The 19,430-nt window shown below is 28.6% G+C and overlaps 1 protein-coding gene across 3 annotated transcripts in view; it reads left to right on the top strand.

The window, feature by feature from the left end:
* The first annotated feature begins 3,055 nt into the window (after nucleotides 1–3,055).
* acj6 (abnormal chemosensory protein 6) overlaps nucleotides 3,056–19,430 on the top strand; it is a 93,825-nt gene continuing 77,450 nt past the window's right edge. For all 3 annotated transcript variants that reach the window (XM_024363754.2, XM_014415076.3, XM_014415075.3), the window contains exon 1: nucleotides 3,056–3,256. In XM_024363754.2, the coding sequence (XP_024219522.1) occupies nucleotides 3,107–3,256 (150 nt within the window). In that variant the 5' untranslated portion in view covers nucleotides 3,056–3,106. The remainder of the gene's footprint in view (nucleotides 3,257–19,430) is intronic.

Below are 19,430 nucleotides of genomic sequence, written 5' to 3'. Positions count from 1 at the left end.
AAATAAAATAACATAATGATAAAATAATATATACAATATTTACACAATCGACCTGAGGATCCCTGAGCCCACTCTATCCCCCCACGTGTTAGGGGTAGAGCAGAGCTAAAGAGATCCCAGCGCATCCCTCTCGCCGCATCACTGGTAATGAGCCAATGGAGTTGAACTTCATTGATTATGAACGTTCGTGTTGACATGATTCAATATAAGAGATATTTGAGCAGGGACAGACACCTCAGTCAAAATCTGAGTGACATACTAGTCGTTTTCGTTAACTTCTTGTTTAATTTTAAAATGATTTCACTGGTAAAATATTTCTATAGTTCTGCCGTACAATGTTCTCAAGAGTGTTTCCTAGAAAAATTAGGGCGTATGAAATGTATTTTATATATAAAAATTTATAAACCTAAATTATATTACGGTTGTAGGATGGCTATAAAATTAATCTATCCACATTGTTCTTATCGAGATAAAAATTAAAAGATTCAAATTAGTTTTTTAATTTAGCATAATGGTGTAAATGTGACCAAAGTACTTGAAGAATGAAATTGAAGGATTCGTAAAAATGAAGGTCTATATTATTGGTCATTAGCTTTTTTTTATTTCACAGCCATTGTCTGGCATATAGTACAGAAGTAATATCTATATTAAATCTACGAAGGCTGTCAATTGGCCAAACCCTTAAATTGTTGAAATGTATTGAAAATTGAAAATAAGATATATTATTTAAATAAGTACTTCATGGTATCAATCGACTGTTAACGTCCCATATTATCGCTTATACTTGTCATGATGGACTGATGTAGGTATCTCTTCTTGGCAGACATCCATTGGGATTTGATTCTCATGTTAAATTATCCTAATCAATCAACTTCAGTCATCTTCAATGCTAGAATATTTTACTAACTCATATTTTTTTGATGAACTAGTCATTGCTCATTTCGTGATAGGCATAAGTAAATATTTTCGAATTTCATTTGACATTTAACCCCAAAGTAAATAAATTAAAATTCATAAAATATGGCACCCACGCAGGGCGAAAACATTCTCCTCTGATTCTATAAATTCATTTGGAATCTTTATTGGTATACAATTTTTATAGAAATCAATATTTACCAATCGGTTCCAGTTTAATAATGTTGCTTTAACATCTTGTAGATTGTTCTTGAGTCCTGATCAAACTTAGCTCTAACCATATTTTAGCTTGGCTTAATGCATCTTCATATAGTTCTTTGCGGTATTAATATTTACAATACTTACATGCTGCTAAATTAGTATTAAGTCATTCTAAGAATATAGTTATACAATTACAACTTTTTTAGCAGAAGAAAAGGAATTTTTTTATCCTCAAAAAGTGAAAGTCCTTTTGAGCATTCATGACCATGAAGAATATCTGTTATATATTAATAGCTTATAAATAATCACCTTTCTAATATAAATCATTTATTGAAAAACAAAAATAATTAAAGTTTGTCGAGCTTGTATGGCAAGTAATTCGTCACTTGCAGGTTCGATTCCAGCTGACTCACGGAATAAACCTATTGATTTACAAATCGGATTTTAATATTAGTGTGGACGCAGGCTTAAACTCAATAAAGAAGTAAAAAAAAAAAAAAAGGGAACGCTTTGTAATAAAAAATCTCATCTTTATTAATTACAGAGAATCAATTTATCCAAATTAGGAAGAGCAAATTTTTCGCTAATTCGCTTAATGATTCACCTAGCCTGTTTAAAAATAAAAATACAATTGTTACTTATCCAATATCGAAATATTATGTGGTATAATATCTTCATAACTAAGCTGGTTGAAGATTGGTTTTAAATGGATTACATTTTTGGAGAATAGTATTGAAAGGATAATAAAACAATTAATGAAGGACTGAGCCAAATTGTAAGCATAATAAGACCTATGTAATGTCACTAAAACAGTAAAAAATAATTAAATTATATCATAAAATATGAAAGCTTTTTATACACCTAATATAATATTAAATCATTTTAGGTATTTATAAGCATTTAATAATTTAATCAAAATATTAAACCACATTATATAAAAATAATCAAAGAGTAAATAAAATCGTTAATGTAATAAAATATTAAATAATTTTTAATGGATAATAAAATGATATCATAATGTAATATAATTTAGAAAAATCATACAATAACAATAGTAAATGATTGTTTAATATCATATTAATTATAAAATATCTTGCATTTTTTGAGGTAAAGTAGAAGAATGAAATGAACATAAAGGTAATAAAATTTATTTACCCTTATGATTGTTAGTAACTTAAGTATTAACAGAATACAAAAAAAAGTAATTTGAATTAATAACGAATTTATGTATAATTATTTATTTACAGAAGCGTTTAAACATTTTAATAATTAAACCTCATTTTGACTTGTGATTAATTTTTAATAGTTGAAATTTATTTATTTTTTATTTTCATTGTCTTTATAATAATTATTAATTTCTAATTATTAAAAAATATATCAATGATGACAAATAAAAGTAAAATTATTAAAGAACATTCCGTTTGTAAATAAGTATGACTCTTACTCAATAATCTATGGAATATTCAGTTATTATTAAATTATGTAACATAAAATTTTGTTTTTTAATCGGAAAAGTATATTAGAAATGGTTAATACAATTAGATATTTTAAGTGATATAGGGAAATATATACATAATAGTAACTAAAGCAGAAAAAATGAACGGGATTTGAGTTCTACAATAAAAAAAAAAAAAACTACTAAAGCAATTTACGTTTCATTCATATTCTGGGGGAGCTATGTATTAGTAATGAATTGCCATAGATATGATCTATCTAATTCAGTGCCTTCGGATATTGGCCACTGACTGTGGCCACTAAAGAGCTAGTTAAAAAATGACAAGGCGGTAGGAGGGATATTAATTTTATTGCGGTGTCATTAGCGTGTCATCAAGCGTCACAGATCGGATGGTGGGGAGGGGCGGTTCCCCCACCACTCCCAACTGGGAGCCAATTAGAAGCGGAGCCGAAGGGGTGGGGGTGGGGAGAAGATGGCGGCCGAGCAGGCGCGGGTTGGCAGTCGTACACGCCATGGTATAGAGACTGGAGCGGGATGGACCTGATGATGTATAGTACTGACAAGATGATGCAGGGCAAGTCCCCGCTACCAATATCGGGGCCCGGGCCCTGCTTCCCCGGCAGGTACTCGCCTACCTACAGGAGCCCCCCGGACCCCATGCGGCGCTGCATGACCAACCCTTCGGTGAGTACGCTTCCAAAACTATCTATATTTACACCTTTTGTGAGTAGGCCACGCTCTATATTATTTGTAGATGCCAGTTTCAACAGTAGAACCTGCAATATCCATGTTTGATCAGTGTCTTAGCGGTACTGAGTATAATAGACATATCTTTTGAAGTTCTAAAAATGCATTTAAAAAACGGCAATGCTTAAATGAGAATGGAACACAAAATTTTTGTAGTAAGAAAATTACTCTGTTCCTTTCGTTCTTGCTCCAAGCATGTCCAAAGATAAAAACAACTTAGTTATGAACCATTCAATTAAAACTTTCTAAAATACATATGGTTTTAATTATTTGGATATATAACCTCATAGAGAAAAAAAGTGACATTAAACGTTAAATATATAATTCACCTTACGTACAAATCAAAATATTATACAAACAATAAAACGGAAGAGATATATCCATTATTTATAAACTACGTAAACACTAGATTTGAGAGAGAAAGAGTGAAAAGATTTAATCTGTGGTAGCGAATAAACCTAATCATGTTTATATATCGTAGAATATCTCTATTCATCTTTGGCATGCTAAGTAGGAATTACATCCCATTTACAATTCCATTCATAATGTATCACCCCATTTAATATTCAAGTGGCACCTACAACCCCATTACGTATTAAAAAGCCTGCCATTCCTGCAACTCTTTTTTAAACAGTTGGATGTTACGAATTCCCCGGGTATGGAAATGATGTTTGTCAACAGTGCATCTTCTCTTGAATTAGAACCTCAATGAGAGGGGAAAAAATGAGGCAAAGATTGGCTTAAGAATGATGGAGCGTAGTACTACCCTTATGAATATTCCATGAACCGGCCTTGTGACCAAAATAAGGCTAATTCTTAGATGTTTCTTTGTCAATATTTGGCAAAAACTCTTGAGTGGTGAAATGCAAAATAAGTTGTATCGTGTACCGTTGTTGCTTTAAATAGTAAGCAATCTATAACATTTTTTTTGGTGAGTTTTATTTATATTTCTCATGAAAACACATTAAAACAAATTCTTTTTTATCAAATAAAATTCAACGATAATTCTATTTTGAATAAATCAGGTTTTTCAAAGTCCAAAAGTAAAATCATTTTAAAAACATACCGAACATGGATTCCTTTGTCCCAAAGAATATTGATTGAGTTTATTTTATTTTTTTATTATTTTACTAAGCATAATAAACGATTTCCTAGCAACAAGATAAGGAAATATTAGTAGTGTTGGTTTAGTAGTTTATACACAATTTATTTATGTATATTTTTAACTCCTTTTAATTATTAAGATCTTAATTAGTATTATAGCTAGTAGCTAATAAAGAAGAATGGACAGGGAATGTTAAATTGTATCTTCTTAAAGAATCTTAAAATTGTTTTTCATACTACTATTAAGAAATATAAAATTATTACCATTAAAGATAACTATTCAAAAATACCAATAGTTTTTCGACAAAATTAAATAAATATTGGGTGTATGGTAGAATATTTTGGTAGAATTACGTTCTAAAATAATAATAATGAATTTATTAAAATTTTATAGACATTTATATTGGTAGTTTTAGATTATAAATTGACCGTGATAACTGAATCGAAAAAAAAAATTAAGTTGATATATTTATTACATTTTTAAATGCTAGAGTATTGTTCTAATCTTACTTTCGTATTGAGAAAATCATAAAATATACAATAAGTGTATTATTGGTATTCAATTTTTTTATTACCAAAGAGGATAGATTTTTTTAAAAAAATAATTTCATGTTTACACACGTTTTCATCATAACTATATGTTTAATGCTCAAAAACACAAACCTTTGGTTGATTTCAGAATATCAAAGCATTTCCTATTTTTCATGCTCTAAATCGTAGAAGAGTTGTTAAGATACGCTATGTGGTCTTCGCCGAATCAATACACCACTCTAAAAACAGCAGCCTGACGGCCTATTATAGAGCAGTTTTGGCTTCCATACCTGGATTGTTGATGATTTATGAAAAAACATATTTTTGTTAAAATTAATAATTTTTTTTTACCTTTCTAAGTAAAAAAAATAAATTATATAATATTTAACTAGCTTATAATTTGAAATAATTGAAAAAATAAACTTAAAACGAATATACTTCGTATTAGGTTGTTTTTGTTTCATCATTTATAATACAAATAAAAAATAAATTTAAATAAATTACAGAAAATTCCGATTTACCAGTAATTTTAGAAATATGCCAGATTCATATTGTAACATGATTTTGTATATATCTGTATATCAATATTTTTCATGGATATACTTATTTCTGAAACAAGATCCCAAATATACTATAAACTTCTTATTTGCTATTGTGTTCATTTGTTTGCAATTATTTTTAACTAAAATTTTTACGACTAAGGATTTATTGTAATTCAACAAACCTTAAATCCTTACTATTGTTAAAAATTATGTATTTTAAATAATTTAACTATTCTTAGAAATATACATATTTTTATTTGAAATTCAATTTCTTAACAGCTTAACATGGAGGAAGTACAGTGACCTTCCAAACTTTTTTTTAACCTCAAAATTTATCCCTGGTCCTTAAAGTCCAAAAATATATTAAGTTTTTCTTTTATTATGGTAATGATTTTGTAACTATTAAAAACTTATTTATAACACATTTTTGAAATATAAAACAACGAAAATTCATGTGTTAAAATTATATGAAATCTCTTTTTCAAAATTCAAAAAACGCATTATATATAATTGTGAAATTTTGAATATTCATCTCTCTTTTGGAAAATTTAAATGATTGGGTTAAAAAGATAAATAGAAAATAAAAGTAATAATAATAAATAATCAATTATATATGTAGTAAAGGATCACCGAAAAGCTTAAAAATTTCAAAGAAGTTTACAAAGGCCTTTTGGATTTTAGCCATTCTTAAAACTTATTTTACGTGTGAACATCATAACGCTTAAACTATCTAATATTGATCTAAGTAGATGTATGCATTGAATACCTTTTTTGTTAAAACATTTTCTTTTAAAAGCTGATATTTTTTTACGAATATTGAAAAATAAATTACGTACTCAACAGATATTTCCAATTTTATTTATATTAAGAATTATGGTAGTCACATCTTATATAAGTTTTGATGATGGGAAAATATCAAAAGACTTTATACATGCACATAATGCATTTTCTATTTGAAGAACTTTATTGATAAAAATATTTTAGATTTATAACGGTCCTTCATTTGTCTATGGTTTCTTATATATTATAATGATTAAATATTCCAATTTTCTAAAATGAATAACCTAATAAAAATAATTGCAATGAAAGATTTTTTATGTAGCATGTTGTTAGGGAAAGGAACTGGTATAATTGAAAATATTCTTAAATCTTTCTGGCACAAATACAGCAAAATCTTTGCTTTTCTGATTTTTAATAAATAACAAAGAGATGTCAGATTCATAATATTTAAAAATACTTTTTGTTTAAAATAATAAAAATGAATATACCTAAATTAAGTTTGATTAGAAACAGTTTTATTTCTTTCTTTTTTTTCAAATCCTGAGGCGAAGAAAACTTCCAATTAGAGTATATAATTATTCTATATTTTGTACTTGTAGAAAGTTTCGGGATCCAGCCCATACTCTTGTACTATGTATCCTAAAATGTTTACAAATAATTTAATCTTATCAACAATTTGTATCTATATGTTATAGATGTTTTATATACAATTAAAATCTTGTAATGAATATTTACCTCATTAATAGAAAAAATCTAATTTAACAATAACTATAAAGCCTCCCTTTTGATGAAAATATAATAAATAAAATTTAAAATTGATGAAGATAAATTATTATTTAATACAGTCGACAAGCATTTATGTTGTTATAATAGCTTCAGTGACAATGAGACAAAAAAAAAAAAAATGAATTTAAAATTAATATCAAACCACGAAAAGGTCGGGATCATTACTTTTGGATTTTTGGACTTTTGATTCACCTTTAATTTATTAATTATCAACTCAATTTATAATTTAAGTATGAAAACTTAGCGAAAAGTAAAAATAATAATGGAAAGTCATAACTGAAATAGGTATTTAAATTGAGTTTAATCTTAAGCAAGCTGTAAATTAAGAAGAATTGAAAAATCTTGGAATTATGATAAAATAAAACATTTGATTCCTATATGCTATGCCCAAGTAGAATTATTTTCTTTAAATACCATTAGGTGGGTTCAAATATACTGATATCTTAGTATACAAAGTTTATGAAGGGGACGCAGTTAGTCGAAGTCGCGGTATGAATAAATATCTGTGATTTGATAATTTATAAAGCACTTGACGAAATACCCCAAATTGTGTTTATTTTTATGATGATTTTGACTAATATAAATAAATATTAAGTATCTAATTATCAGGTATCAATAGACAACTAGCAGTAATAAGATATACAGATACCTGTAGTCTACGAAAATACCAAACTCTCTGTATGGGAACGTTTAACTTCTGGATAGAATTTCAATAGAAATTAATTAACTAATTAACAAGTTACTAAAATTTGATTGTATCATATTTTAACTATATTTTTCTTAATGTCTTAATTTTTCTTATAAATTTCTCAATCAAGAATGCCTAATAAAAATGATATTTATATTGAAAAAAAATCGTTGGTTTTGAATAAATTGTTGTATTAATTCGTTCCGAAGAGGATAATAAGATTTTATACACAACTTTAATTTTTTTTTTATTAAGGTAATACATGTATAATTTTTTTAAGGTAATGTGATTTTAAGCAACATTATCAAAAATGAATGAATTAATTAATGAAGTATTTTATTATAATTATTATAGTTCACAATTTCTAAGTTTTTTTTTGTGATATTCACAATATAAATTAACCAACTTGCCACAAAATAGATGAAAATTGAAATAATTTTATGAATCTTTCAACATCGTAAATGTACAAATAACAAATTACTTTTTATTAACATTGTATGAAAATGCATCTTAACAAGTCACTCAATACTTCATGGTGGTTATGCTGATGTATCTATCTCGTTATTGTTTTTTAAACTTAATCTCGTGAATTACAGTTAGAAAACGTTTTGCAAAAAAACAAGGAACAAAACATGTTTCTTAGTATAACCTGAAAAACGAAACCAAACATAATTATAACAGAAACTAATGGAAGTAAATATTTGTACAATTGGTTAATTCATTATATATTCCAGACAAATATACAGGAGGTCTCAGTGTAATATATTACTTATTGCGCAAGGTTGTGGCAGATTTTAATACCTGTGATCAAATAAATAATTTCTGACAGAAACGGTATAAGATTATTTTTCTTTGTAAGGAATTTAATTATCTAACATTCTATCGCGCGTAGTTCAATTTTTCCAACTGAATGGAGTATGTTTTCTTTTACAGACTCTAATGGCTAATCAGATTTTAAGATGCATACATGTCGGGGACCTATTTGGTCCGACCCATTGTGAAGACATAAATCTCCGAAATCCGAAAACAATTTTATACGTGTATTTACTGTATAAAACTGCGTAGAAAAAAAAATCTGTTAATAATTTTACTTTCGAGAAAGATCAAAAATGAAAATTGAAAAAGGAATTGAATTATTGAGGTGACATCAGGACAGGCATATTTTAGTTTCCTCGGTCAGTCGAGGAAATTCAAATTAAGATGACAGATGCATTTGGGAAATTGAGTTCTAAAAGCAGTAAAAAAAAATGTTAGCGGATTTTGGCGATCAACTCCTTCAGGTGAATCATCTTTACCAAGTAGAAGAACTAGAGAAGGTTATCAAAATTAAGAATACCACAAAATACCTTGTGTCACTGTTATCCGTTATCCGGTTATCCGTCACTGTTATGATCCAGAGAAAATCAAAACGAAATTGCAAAAATTGTAGAGATTAAGAACATACATACACTAGCCGATATCTAGGTATAGCGGTGCCAAAACTGTAAATAACATTATGATGGTATACGGGCTTATTCCGAGATAATCATCAGCCTGAAAGAAACACAACATAAATGATCGTTACGACCAGTGAATGATTCTTTTACGTGGTTTAACTATTACCAGGCCGGCCATCTCACTAACAACAGTAATATGTGATAAATCCTAGGCGATTAAAAACTAAATGTTTTCATATATAAAGTGGTTAGTCCATTTCCAAGAGTCAATCAATCACTCCTTGTTGTGGATCGATGTTTTAAAACGACTCTTCGGTTGATTTTTTTCTCCTTATTTTCTTTTTTTTATCAACAATAAGGATTTTGAGGGAATGAAAATTAATTAAAAATTCCCAAATCTTGCTGTTTTTCTGGCAAATATATATTTTTTTAAATGAACACAAATCGTTTTAAAATAACTGTTAATTAACAATATTACAGGAATTTATTTTAAAAATAAATTTTATCAAATTTCAATCTATAAACAAAAAAAAAAACAGAAAAATAAAGCACTACAGATATTCAACAACCGGTTTTATTGATCATATAGCTTCTTTCTATTCAACTGAAGCGATTCTCTCCTTGTTGTGAATCGGTTCTTATAAACGATTCTCTGGTGGATCCTTTTTACCTTATTCCTTTTTAAAAATTAAAATTTAATTTTTTATTGAAAAGAACAACAAAATTTCCAAATCTTACGTTTTTCAGGCAATTTTTTTTGTTTAACAAAAAAAAAACAGAAGCACTAATGATTAAAACTATTAAACAAATTAATTTTGAAAATCCTTTTTATCAAATATATAAAACTTTAATAATAAATCCGTGCAGATATTTGGTTTCAAGCCTCATAGAGGGTTCTTTGTCAACTGTCTAAAATTAAAAAACAAATTCTTAAATAATTTGAGCTAACATTTATCTTCTTATATATATATATATATATATATATATATAACATTCTTTTGCTTACTTCACACTGCAACTATTCGTTTCCTTTGTTTTATATTGTTATTAAGTGCTCAAATTAAATTTTATTATTTTTTTTAAATCCACTCAAAAATACAAAAATAACAAATATTAAATCATAGCGTCAAGTAATAATCTTTAACAAAACAAAATATCTTCTACTCCCTATATCTTGGATTCTCTTAAATTGAGATTCAACCAATTCCAAGTAAATCGTGACTCTTTCAGGTGAATCATTTGAGACTAATATGCATTTCCAGAAGTTATCTTTGATTCGATTACCGCTTTTATGACAATGCACTTATTCGCGTGGTTTCTTGGACATTGATTTTTTTTTTCTTCCAATGAATATCAATTGACATCTTTCCGTTGTAAAGGTGTTTTAGTAAGTAAATGTGTGGTGAGTTGAAAAATGTAGTTGTCAAACATTTGCAGTTGATATACAAACATTCTGTGCACTGATTTACTGAAATTGTTTTGCATTTATATGAGCACCATATATCCTCCATTAACTATCTTCCATATATTACCACCTTTTTAAGGTTTAAAAATCAATTTAAAAAAACAAAACAATTATACAAATCTTTGAGAATTTCGAAAATCAATTCTATTTACTCTAACCAAACAGTTTGACCTCAAGCAAAACAAGTTTCTCTTTATTTTATACTGACTAAGATAAGATATCAAGCCAGAACGGAGGCCTAATGAGACATAGCGGACACCGTGTGGTAGCGCTAAGAGGGGCACCGTAACGATTAACCAGTGGAGGGTTGGGATCGCGCAAGCCCATGAATTTTAATCCATGTCCTCCTATCCCGTCCCGCTAATAACTAACGCTCTCTTTACCTGCTCCTTCTCTCCTTAACCCAACATCAAAGCTTATAGATAATAACTACTCTTCCCTATAAGTAGTACTACAAAAATAAGAGCTACATTCAAGAAGTAAATGAACCACAGCGGTATCGTCTCTGGAGTAAATTGCAATACCAAAAAAAAGTTCAGAGAACCTTAGAGTTTTCGGAAAAAAATGTTGATGCAATGGTGCACTAAATGATTTAATGCGTTGCTCCATAATGGACATTCCAGGGACGAATAAAAAAAAACAAATTAAATTGAGACATTTTCAAAACAAGAATACTCCCTATAAAAATGATTAATGGTGATATATCATTTTTGACCGGAGCGATGATTCTAAAATAATATTGTTCATACGCATACAATATAAATAACAGATAATCGTAAATTCATATAATTACAATTTCAATTTAAAGTATAATAACCAAATAAATAAATGTAAGGTAGATTTATATAAACTTAAAATAATATGTTATTAATTCATAATATGTTGGTTTTCAATTTCTCTCATATTTATATCTAATAATTGTGAAACTGTTATTTCCATTTACGAAATATTTTTAGCTCAAATTAAAAATTTTAAGTTATAAGCATTCACTTATTAATTCAAAAGGGTTTTGTGAGTCCTATATTATTTTCTTATTTTTTAGAATGAAATAGCCATTTATTATTTTTACTTCTCATTTAAACAACGATTTGAAATATTTTTCCCACTATCCAGTTATATTCCTCTTCTGAACTAATTTGATAGACATCTCTCAGCTCATTAAAATAAATTTTTATATTCATTCCCAATATGAAATATCATAAATGTTCTCTGTCTTTAGTGGGCCAAAAATGATTAGGAAAAATAAAGTATTAAAAGAGGACTAATTCTTCTTGAAAAAGGAAAACAAAAGTAATACAGTTTTTGGACTCATTTTCGTAAATAATAAATCAACAATTTATAATATATTTATAAACTCAAAACATTTTAAATTATCCATTAGTTTTAATACCGTATATCGTTATGTACTTCCTCTAGCAACCAGAACAATCTGTAACCACGTAAATCAAGTCAATTTATTTTTCTATTTTATTCTTTGTAACTAATTTGTAAATTAAAATAATTATAGTCTCACCTGTATTTGCCATAAATAAATGAATTAGAAATCAAACAGGTTACAACTATATTAAATGAATAACATATAATTTTTAGTACATGTAAATCCACATAAATCAGTTTGCATAGTAGGAGTGGCTTTAGTATCTATAATAATGCCAATTGAAATTTTGATCATATAAATTGTGGTCATCAGTCATCTAATCAACGGGTTACTTATAATAATTTGGAATCAATTAATAAAATGGGATCTTAAAAATTTGCTCGTATGAATGTTTAAATTGACTCCAGTATAACGAAAGAACTGAGTGTAACAAGGAATGGAAGTTTTGAACTTCCAAAATTGGAAAATTTTACAAAAACTAAAGATGACTACACGAATGTTATGGCAAGCCAAATCAGTAGCAAAGTAAGTTGAGTTCAGCGCTTACTTGACCACGGAATTGAAAATGAGAGTCAAAATCATAGCTCAGACGTGATTTAAAAAAAAAAAATCAATAAATATGTTAAATAAACATTATATTTTTAATGAAATTGTGAAAACCACACAAATTCGATCACACCCACACTATACAGGGGTGCCTTTAATAAAAAAAATTGCTAAAAGAGTCAAAAGTAAAAATATAATATATCATGATAATGGAGAAAAAAAGTAAAATATGTTTAAAATAATAATTATAATATGATTTGACACTTTATTTGTCTTATAAAACTTGAAAGCATGGGTGATGAAATTATTAAATGGTCTAAAATATTTTGATAAATTATTATTTTTTTTCAGCAGCCAATAACTTAATAATAAATAATCAATCAAATAAACCCTTACTTAATCACAAAACCTTAAATTATTATTTTTTTATTTCCGACTCCAATTTAGAAGTGTTTATTAGCTTTATGAATGAACAAAATTAATTAAATTTATGAAACATATTTACAAATCACAGTGATGAAAAAAAAATAATACATAAATGTGTATTTAAAGAAGTATTATAAGAAATATTTTGCAAAATAAAAGTGTAAAAGCGTTAATGTTACAATTAAGTGTTTATCAAGTAACGATTGAGCCACGATCGAATTTCCAGGAGGCTAAAAATTACGTTATTCTTCTGACTTTTCCATTGAAAATAATTGTTCTATTGTCTATGGGCCTTTCTACATCTCGGAACTAATAAGTTTTATTTATGATGGCCTATCAAAAATTATTTTTACGAACTCAATGCAATTCAACGCATTCGTAAGCAAACATGGTGCAGCCGATAGTTGAAATTTAGGAATGGCCATTAATTTACATGTAATTGATAGATATAAAAATGCTGTCACCATAGTTTAATTAAACGATAAAAAATGCGATAATTTTTCGTGAACAATAGCGTAGGGTAGACCTATCACTAGTATGATTTCGACTGATTCTAAATGAATCAAAAAATTTAATTCGTGAACAGTGAAGCACTTTTTAAGATAATAGAATTTGTATTATTGAATTGTACTACCTAAGAAAGTCTGTTAATCTATAAGTTGTAATATTGTATACTGTTAATATTATATTGTATCCCTATATAAGAAGGTAATATAAGGTTCCGACGTGTTCCACTTAATTTTAAAATATTAATAATAGTATTTTTCTGTATAACATTAGCTATTAACGCGACAGAGTATAAAGTTATCTCTTTTTAACAATGATTCGGATTTAGAATTGTTTTTGCATACCCTCGTCGATCTTACTTGTTCTTCATAAATATTTCCCAAACCATAGACAATTTTCTTGTTGATTTAGCTTCCACTGTTTATACCTAAGCCGACTAGACCTGATGAGGGGAAGGTTTGCAATCATGATCCCACAAAGCAGTGGACCGAAGTATGAAATTAATAGGAGAAGAGAGGCGTGAAGTTGGAGCGGAGTGTTCTCCCACCTGGACCCGTTCGCACCTTCCAATCGATACACATTAGCCCATTTCTGTTTTTCATGCCAATCACTACCTGTCCCCCTCAATCTACCGTGAGCTAGCAGCTATTTCAATATAACGGCTATCTTACCATCAAATAATAATTTATTTTTACATATCAGAGTTTGAATTCAGAAATATATTACGCATATATTATATATATAAATGTTTTTAATGATCACCATGTAATATTTTATATTGCGATCTCAGTGAATTGGAAAATTAAATCCTGAACAGTTAGAAAAACCTCGAACTAGACAGCGAGTTGTAAACTTAAAACTTGAACAGATAAAAATAAAAATGAAGCACAATATATTTATATTTATTACACTGTATTTTAAAAAATAATACAATCTGAACTACTGAATACATGTAAATTACAGTTATACAATTTGATTCCTAAAACACAAATAAATGTTAATTCTAATAAATTACAACACAAAAATTAATTATTTTTTGATCGAGTTGATTACTTTATTATGACATTAAGAGTCTGAGTCAATGTCCAAGATTTTTTTAACAGGTCTTAAAATAAAAAAAATTGTTATGTTTTTTTTAAAGTAAGAAATTTTCTTGTTTTATTTCATCTATTTTCTCACGTTAAAGGATAGGTAAGAACATATGCGAATTGAGTTGTTATTATATTATAATTACTTGTAACATACAATGTTGGATATGTAGAGGTACAATTAAAATCATTAAACCGGTAATAGAAATGGATGTGATGATGAAGCCCCCATGACAGGATCGCATTGCGGACTAGTGATGCAGGCGCCGGACCTAATTTGCTGGCGTGGCTAAGCTCCCTCAGCTAATCTTGGTTTAGTGGGTCACCGCGCCCTAATGCCGCTCATCCTCAGTCCCTGTAATCTCTATCCGTTTTATTTTCAATCTATACTATTGAGAATGGAAAAAAAATCCGTTTCATATTCATATGTGAATTCGAAAAATTATAGATAAAGAATATTTCTATTTTATATTTTATTGTATACACACGCAATTGTTTAAGTTGCAAAGCATAAAATGAACAGATGCTAAGAAAATTTAGAGTTTATTTGAATTGTCTTTGACAACCAAATCAATTTAGGCCGAAACGTCAGCACTCATTTTATCACTGTTATTTATTATTATTATTATTGGTTTATTTCTGACGGATTTCCTATCACCGCATAGATTGAATTAAATCCATCTAGTGTATTTCAAATTTCTAGAGATAGTTGCTCTTCTAAGAAAACTAATACCCATAAGAATAAATGTGACATAATTTCATTGAGAATATCATGTAATATTTAATAACAATCAATATTTTTAAATGGAAAAAATATATTCGTTAATAGAATTGAAATCAGCAGAAATATTTTTTTTTTCTAAAAAATAAATCAATTATTCTGCTCCCTACATTCTACTTTCCCTACGTTCTATAATCCCTGGACCCCGTTGGGAATAGGCCACCTATTTAAAAAAAATTAAGATGTACGCTCCTGTAGAATTATTCTGTTTTAAATGTGAGTACTTCAATGAAATATCAGTTTTAGTACAAGTATTTTTACAATGAATCTACAACAGCAAAAACAACTACACTAAAAAAAAGTTGTAAATTTTCATAAACGAAAGTTCACACATTTCTATAATTAATAATTATAATTTTTTTCTCTGTTTTTGCTAATTGGTAGAAAGGTAAGGATTTTTTGGAGATAATTTATTCGGGAGTGCGTACCTCATTGGTAAGACAATGGACTACTAACTCCAAGGAACCGGGTTCGAATCCGACTGCGGTAGATAATGATGACCAGTAGTCGTTGAGTCAGCACTGTGGGTTTGAAAGCCCTCCGGGATCCACTCAGCCCCAAAAAGTGGGTACACTTATTGGATAAAAATCTGGCCGTCGAGAATGATTCTGACCAAACAAATACCTCCTTGCACAACCGTTGGTCTTGTGACAGTACTTCCTTACAAAGTACTGCACCCCTGACTCTCCTTGGGTTGTAGTAGTACAGATATATTTTTTTTAACATATCTATTCAAAAGTCTAAACAGCAAAAATGAACGAGTTTTCATGAGTGTTGAGCAAAATAGTTTTTTGAATAAGGTCACAAACAGCATATGCAGTATCTTATCTAATACAGGTCCGATTTAGACGATTTTTTAAATGATTGGTAGATAATTGCATTGTCTATATGAATATGATATTTATTTTTCTTTATAAAAAAGGACAATACTCATAGAGTTCCAGATTTGGTCTTCAGGCATCAGGGGCCGAAATCCAATAAATTAAAAAATAAATAACAAAAATGACCCATTCGTTCAAGAGGTAATCGTAGCATAGAAAGACATACATATCAATGCCCAAAATTATTTTCCTTTTTTTTTTTTTTACACTGCCTCAAATATACGAGTACATTTACCCTGACATACCGGAAGTCATACATTTTTTCTTTTAAATAAGTTTTTTCTATTGTGCTTCAGCTGCTTCTGTGGCTGTAAAATTTAGTTTTACACTAGTAATTTTCTGCAGAGCCAAGTTGTTGATTGGAGTCAATTTATAAGAATGAAGAAGTAGATGGATGGTTTGAAGATAACAGAAATAAATTGACAAATTGTGTCATGGTAACCAATCCTGATTTTGTTCGTTTTATTAAGTCATTACACAATATTTTCGTGTTGTTTTAATGTAAATATTCTATTAATGTTTTATGTTTATGCCACGTTTTGTTATTTTATAGCTGAAATTCCGTAATTTAAACCTCAAGCTAAGCCAGATCATACAAACGAGAAAAAATGAACTGAGCCAAACCTTGATGGCACAGCAGAGACGCCGCGGGGGTTCGAACGCTGCTGGAATATAATGTCTTAGAGGAGGGGGGTGTGAATTCGATCATGGGAGGGGGGCACAGGCGGGCCCTCCCCATGAATTTTATATGCATGTGTTCTCTTCAGTCAGGACCACATCTCCTCCACCGGCACCTTCGTCGGCTTATCCGCTTCCAAGCACTGCTTCCTTTTCGTTGATCTGCTTGGCCTGCATCTCAATTCTAACAAAAATATCTATATGACTTCCAGAAAAATGTTGAGATATTAAACTTTGTTTAAACTATTAATTTTGTCAATAAATTAAACCGTTGATTAGTTTGATTATTTAAAAACTAATTGAAACGGTAAAGATGTTGATAATCATTGAAAATACATGAGTAATGAAAACTAAAAAATCATTGTTAGCCGTTACTGCTCACAATTACAAAGGACTATATTTTTTTTTTATATGTTAAAAATTAATTATAAAATATTTTGGTATACCATTTCTCGGCTGTAAATATTAATTTATTATTCAGAACAATTATAAAAACTAATTGAACTTACATATAAGGAAATTAACTCTTAATGAAAATTATACTTATAATTTTATCAGCTTGGTTAAACGTTTTATCAGCTCAATCGAATTATATGGAAGTGATTATTAACTTGTTTTAATGTTTTTTTCCTACGCCATAGGAGGCATTTCTGCAATTTTGTGTTTTAAATTATTGATGATATGAACACATATGATCTCGTACATAAATAATACCATTACAGTAAATAGTACAAATATCATAACCTAGGATGTAGTCAACTGGATACGTATTTGTAGTATGCTAACTTTTAGACAATATAAGCACTCTGTTAAGATAGTTTGTACCATGAATATCAAACTAGCAGGAACCAAATGCAGTTTCCAGCCTTTTTAATTTTGTATGAGCATTCCAGGAAATGCAGTTGTCCCTATGGCTCCCATGGTAAAAGAGTCTTCCAACAATAACGAAAATTTACTGAATCGTCCTACCCTAAGCCGTATTGGTATGATGACTTATTGGTATTGTAAAATATGAGAGCTAATTAATCATACTTATTAAAAATGTTAAAAATTTTAGTTATTATATTTTTAATGTTATTTTAAATAAAGGTACATTTATTGTGTTAAAATATAGTATATATTATAGTAAAAAAAAAATTAAATTAATGAAAACCGTGGCAAGATAAAACACGTTACTAAGGTCATATTTTACCAATAATTTTGTTTAGAAAAATCGTAAAAAATAAACGTAAATACCGGGAAAAAAAGGTACTTACCTAATACAAACTCAATTAGTTAATTACCTATATAATAACAAACAATAATTAAGGATCACTTATACAATGTCGTTCATTGATATTAGTGAAGAAATTAATTTTGATCTTAAAAATACATATTTTTCTTACAATTCTCTAATTTGAGCTTCTACAACTCTTCTTTTTCCTCCAAAATTTTTTCTTTTTAAAATTTTTGAGCATATTCTAATTAAAATATCGGTAGTAATTTATAAAATGTATTTGACATAATTAAAACTGAAATGTTTTATGTGTTAAATGGAAAATACTTAAAAATACAATTTATCTGATTTATCCAGTAAAAAAAAAATAATAAACTGCTACTACATGAGAATATAGTTTTCTTTTATAGTCCTTTTTATTCGATTACTATAAACAGATTGCCATGAGGGTACAAGTGATGCATGGTACTTACACAAAGTGCCAATACCTTTGACATTATGCCGTGTGGTTTATTTTTTCATGTTTGTAATTATAAACAGTAGAACAAAATTTAATTTCAACTATAGCTGAACATGTGATAAGTAGAAATTACTGTTGTTCTGTAGTGTACCACATAATGATATCAGGAAAAAATAAAAGAGAAACATTAAAGAATATAAACTAAAGTTTAATGAATTAATAAATTACTAAGCAGTATATATTCCTTACAAAGTACTGAACACTGGAAAGCTATTACTCCAATAAAGCATTCCAACACTGAGTCCAAACTAAATGGATCTCAGCTTAAAATCCTGGCTGTTAGTGACTTACTTTTGCCAACAAAATAATTTAAATTACGACAGTCGTAACCGACAATTACTATACCACACACTATAGGCGTTTTCCCCACTTCTCCGGTCGAGCAGTTAAAGCCCTAAGTTATGCGTAGAAGAGGCCCCTAACTGCGGCAGTAGATCAGCGGTGGGCCTCAATTAATCCTTGGGCATCTTATCCTGAATATATTTACACTATATTAATACCGCTCATTTATTATCTACTTACCGACCCCTATCCATCTCCTCAGGCTCTTCCTACCCTATTTAACCATTCTCCTTTTGGAAATAGCATCAAATTTACTTTTGGATGTGCAGAGATAAATTTCTTCAACTTTGGGCTTATTTAACGATTGCATTAAATAATGAAATAGAAACTAACTTTCCTAAACCTATACTGCAGTATAATGGTGCACCATTTAATGGATTATTTGCCACAGAATAGTTTCAGTATAACATTGCACA

This window comes from Halyomorpha halys, unplaced genomic scaffold (genome assembly GCF_000696795.3).
Source record: "Halyomorpha halys isolate HHAL.00 unplaced genomic scaffold, Hhal_1.1 Scaffold91.1, whole genome shotgun sequence".
Classification (NCBI taxonomy): domain Eukaryota; kingdom Metazoa; phylum Arthropoda; class Insecta; order Hemiptera; family Pentatomidae; genus Halyomorpha; species Halyomorpha halys.
This window is presented reverse-complemented; position numbering and strand designations above follow the sequence as displayed.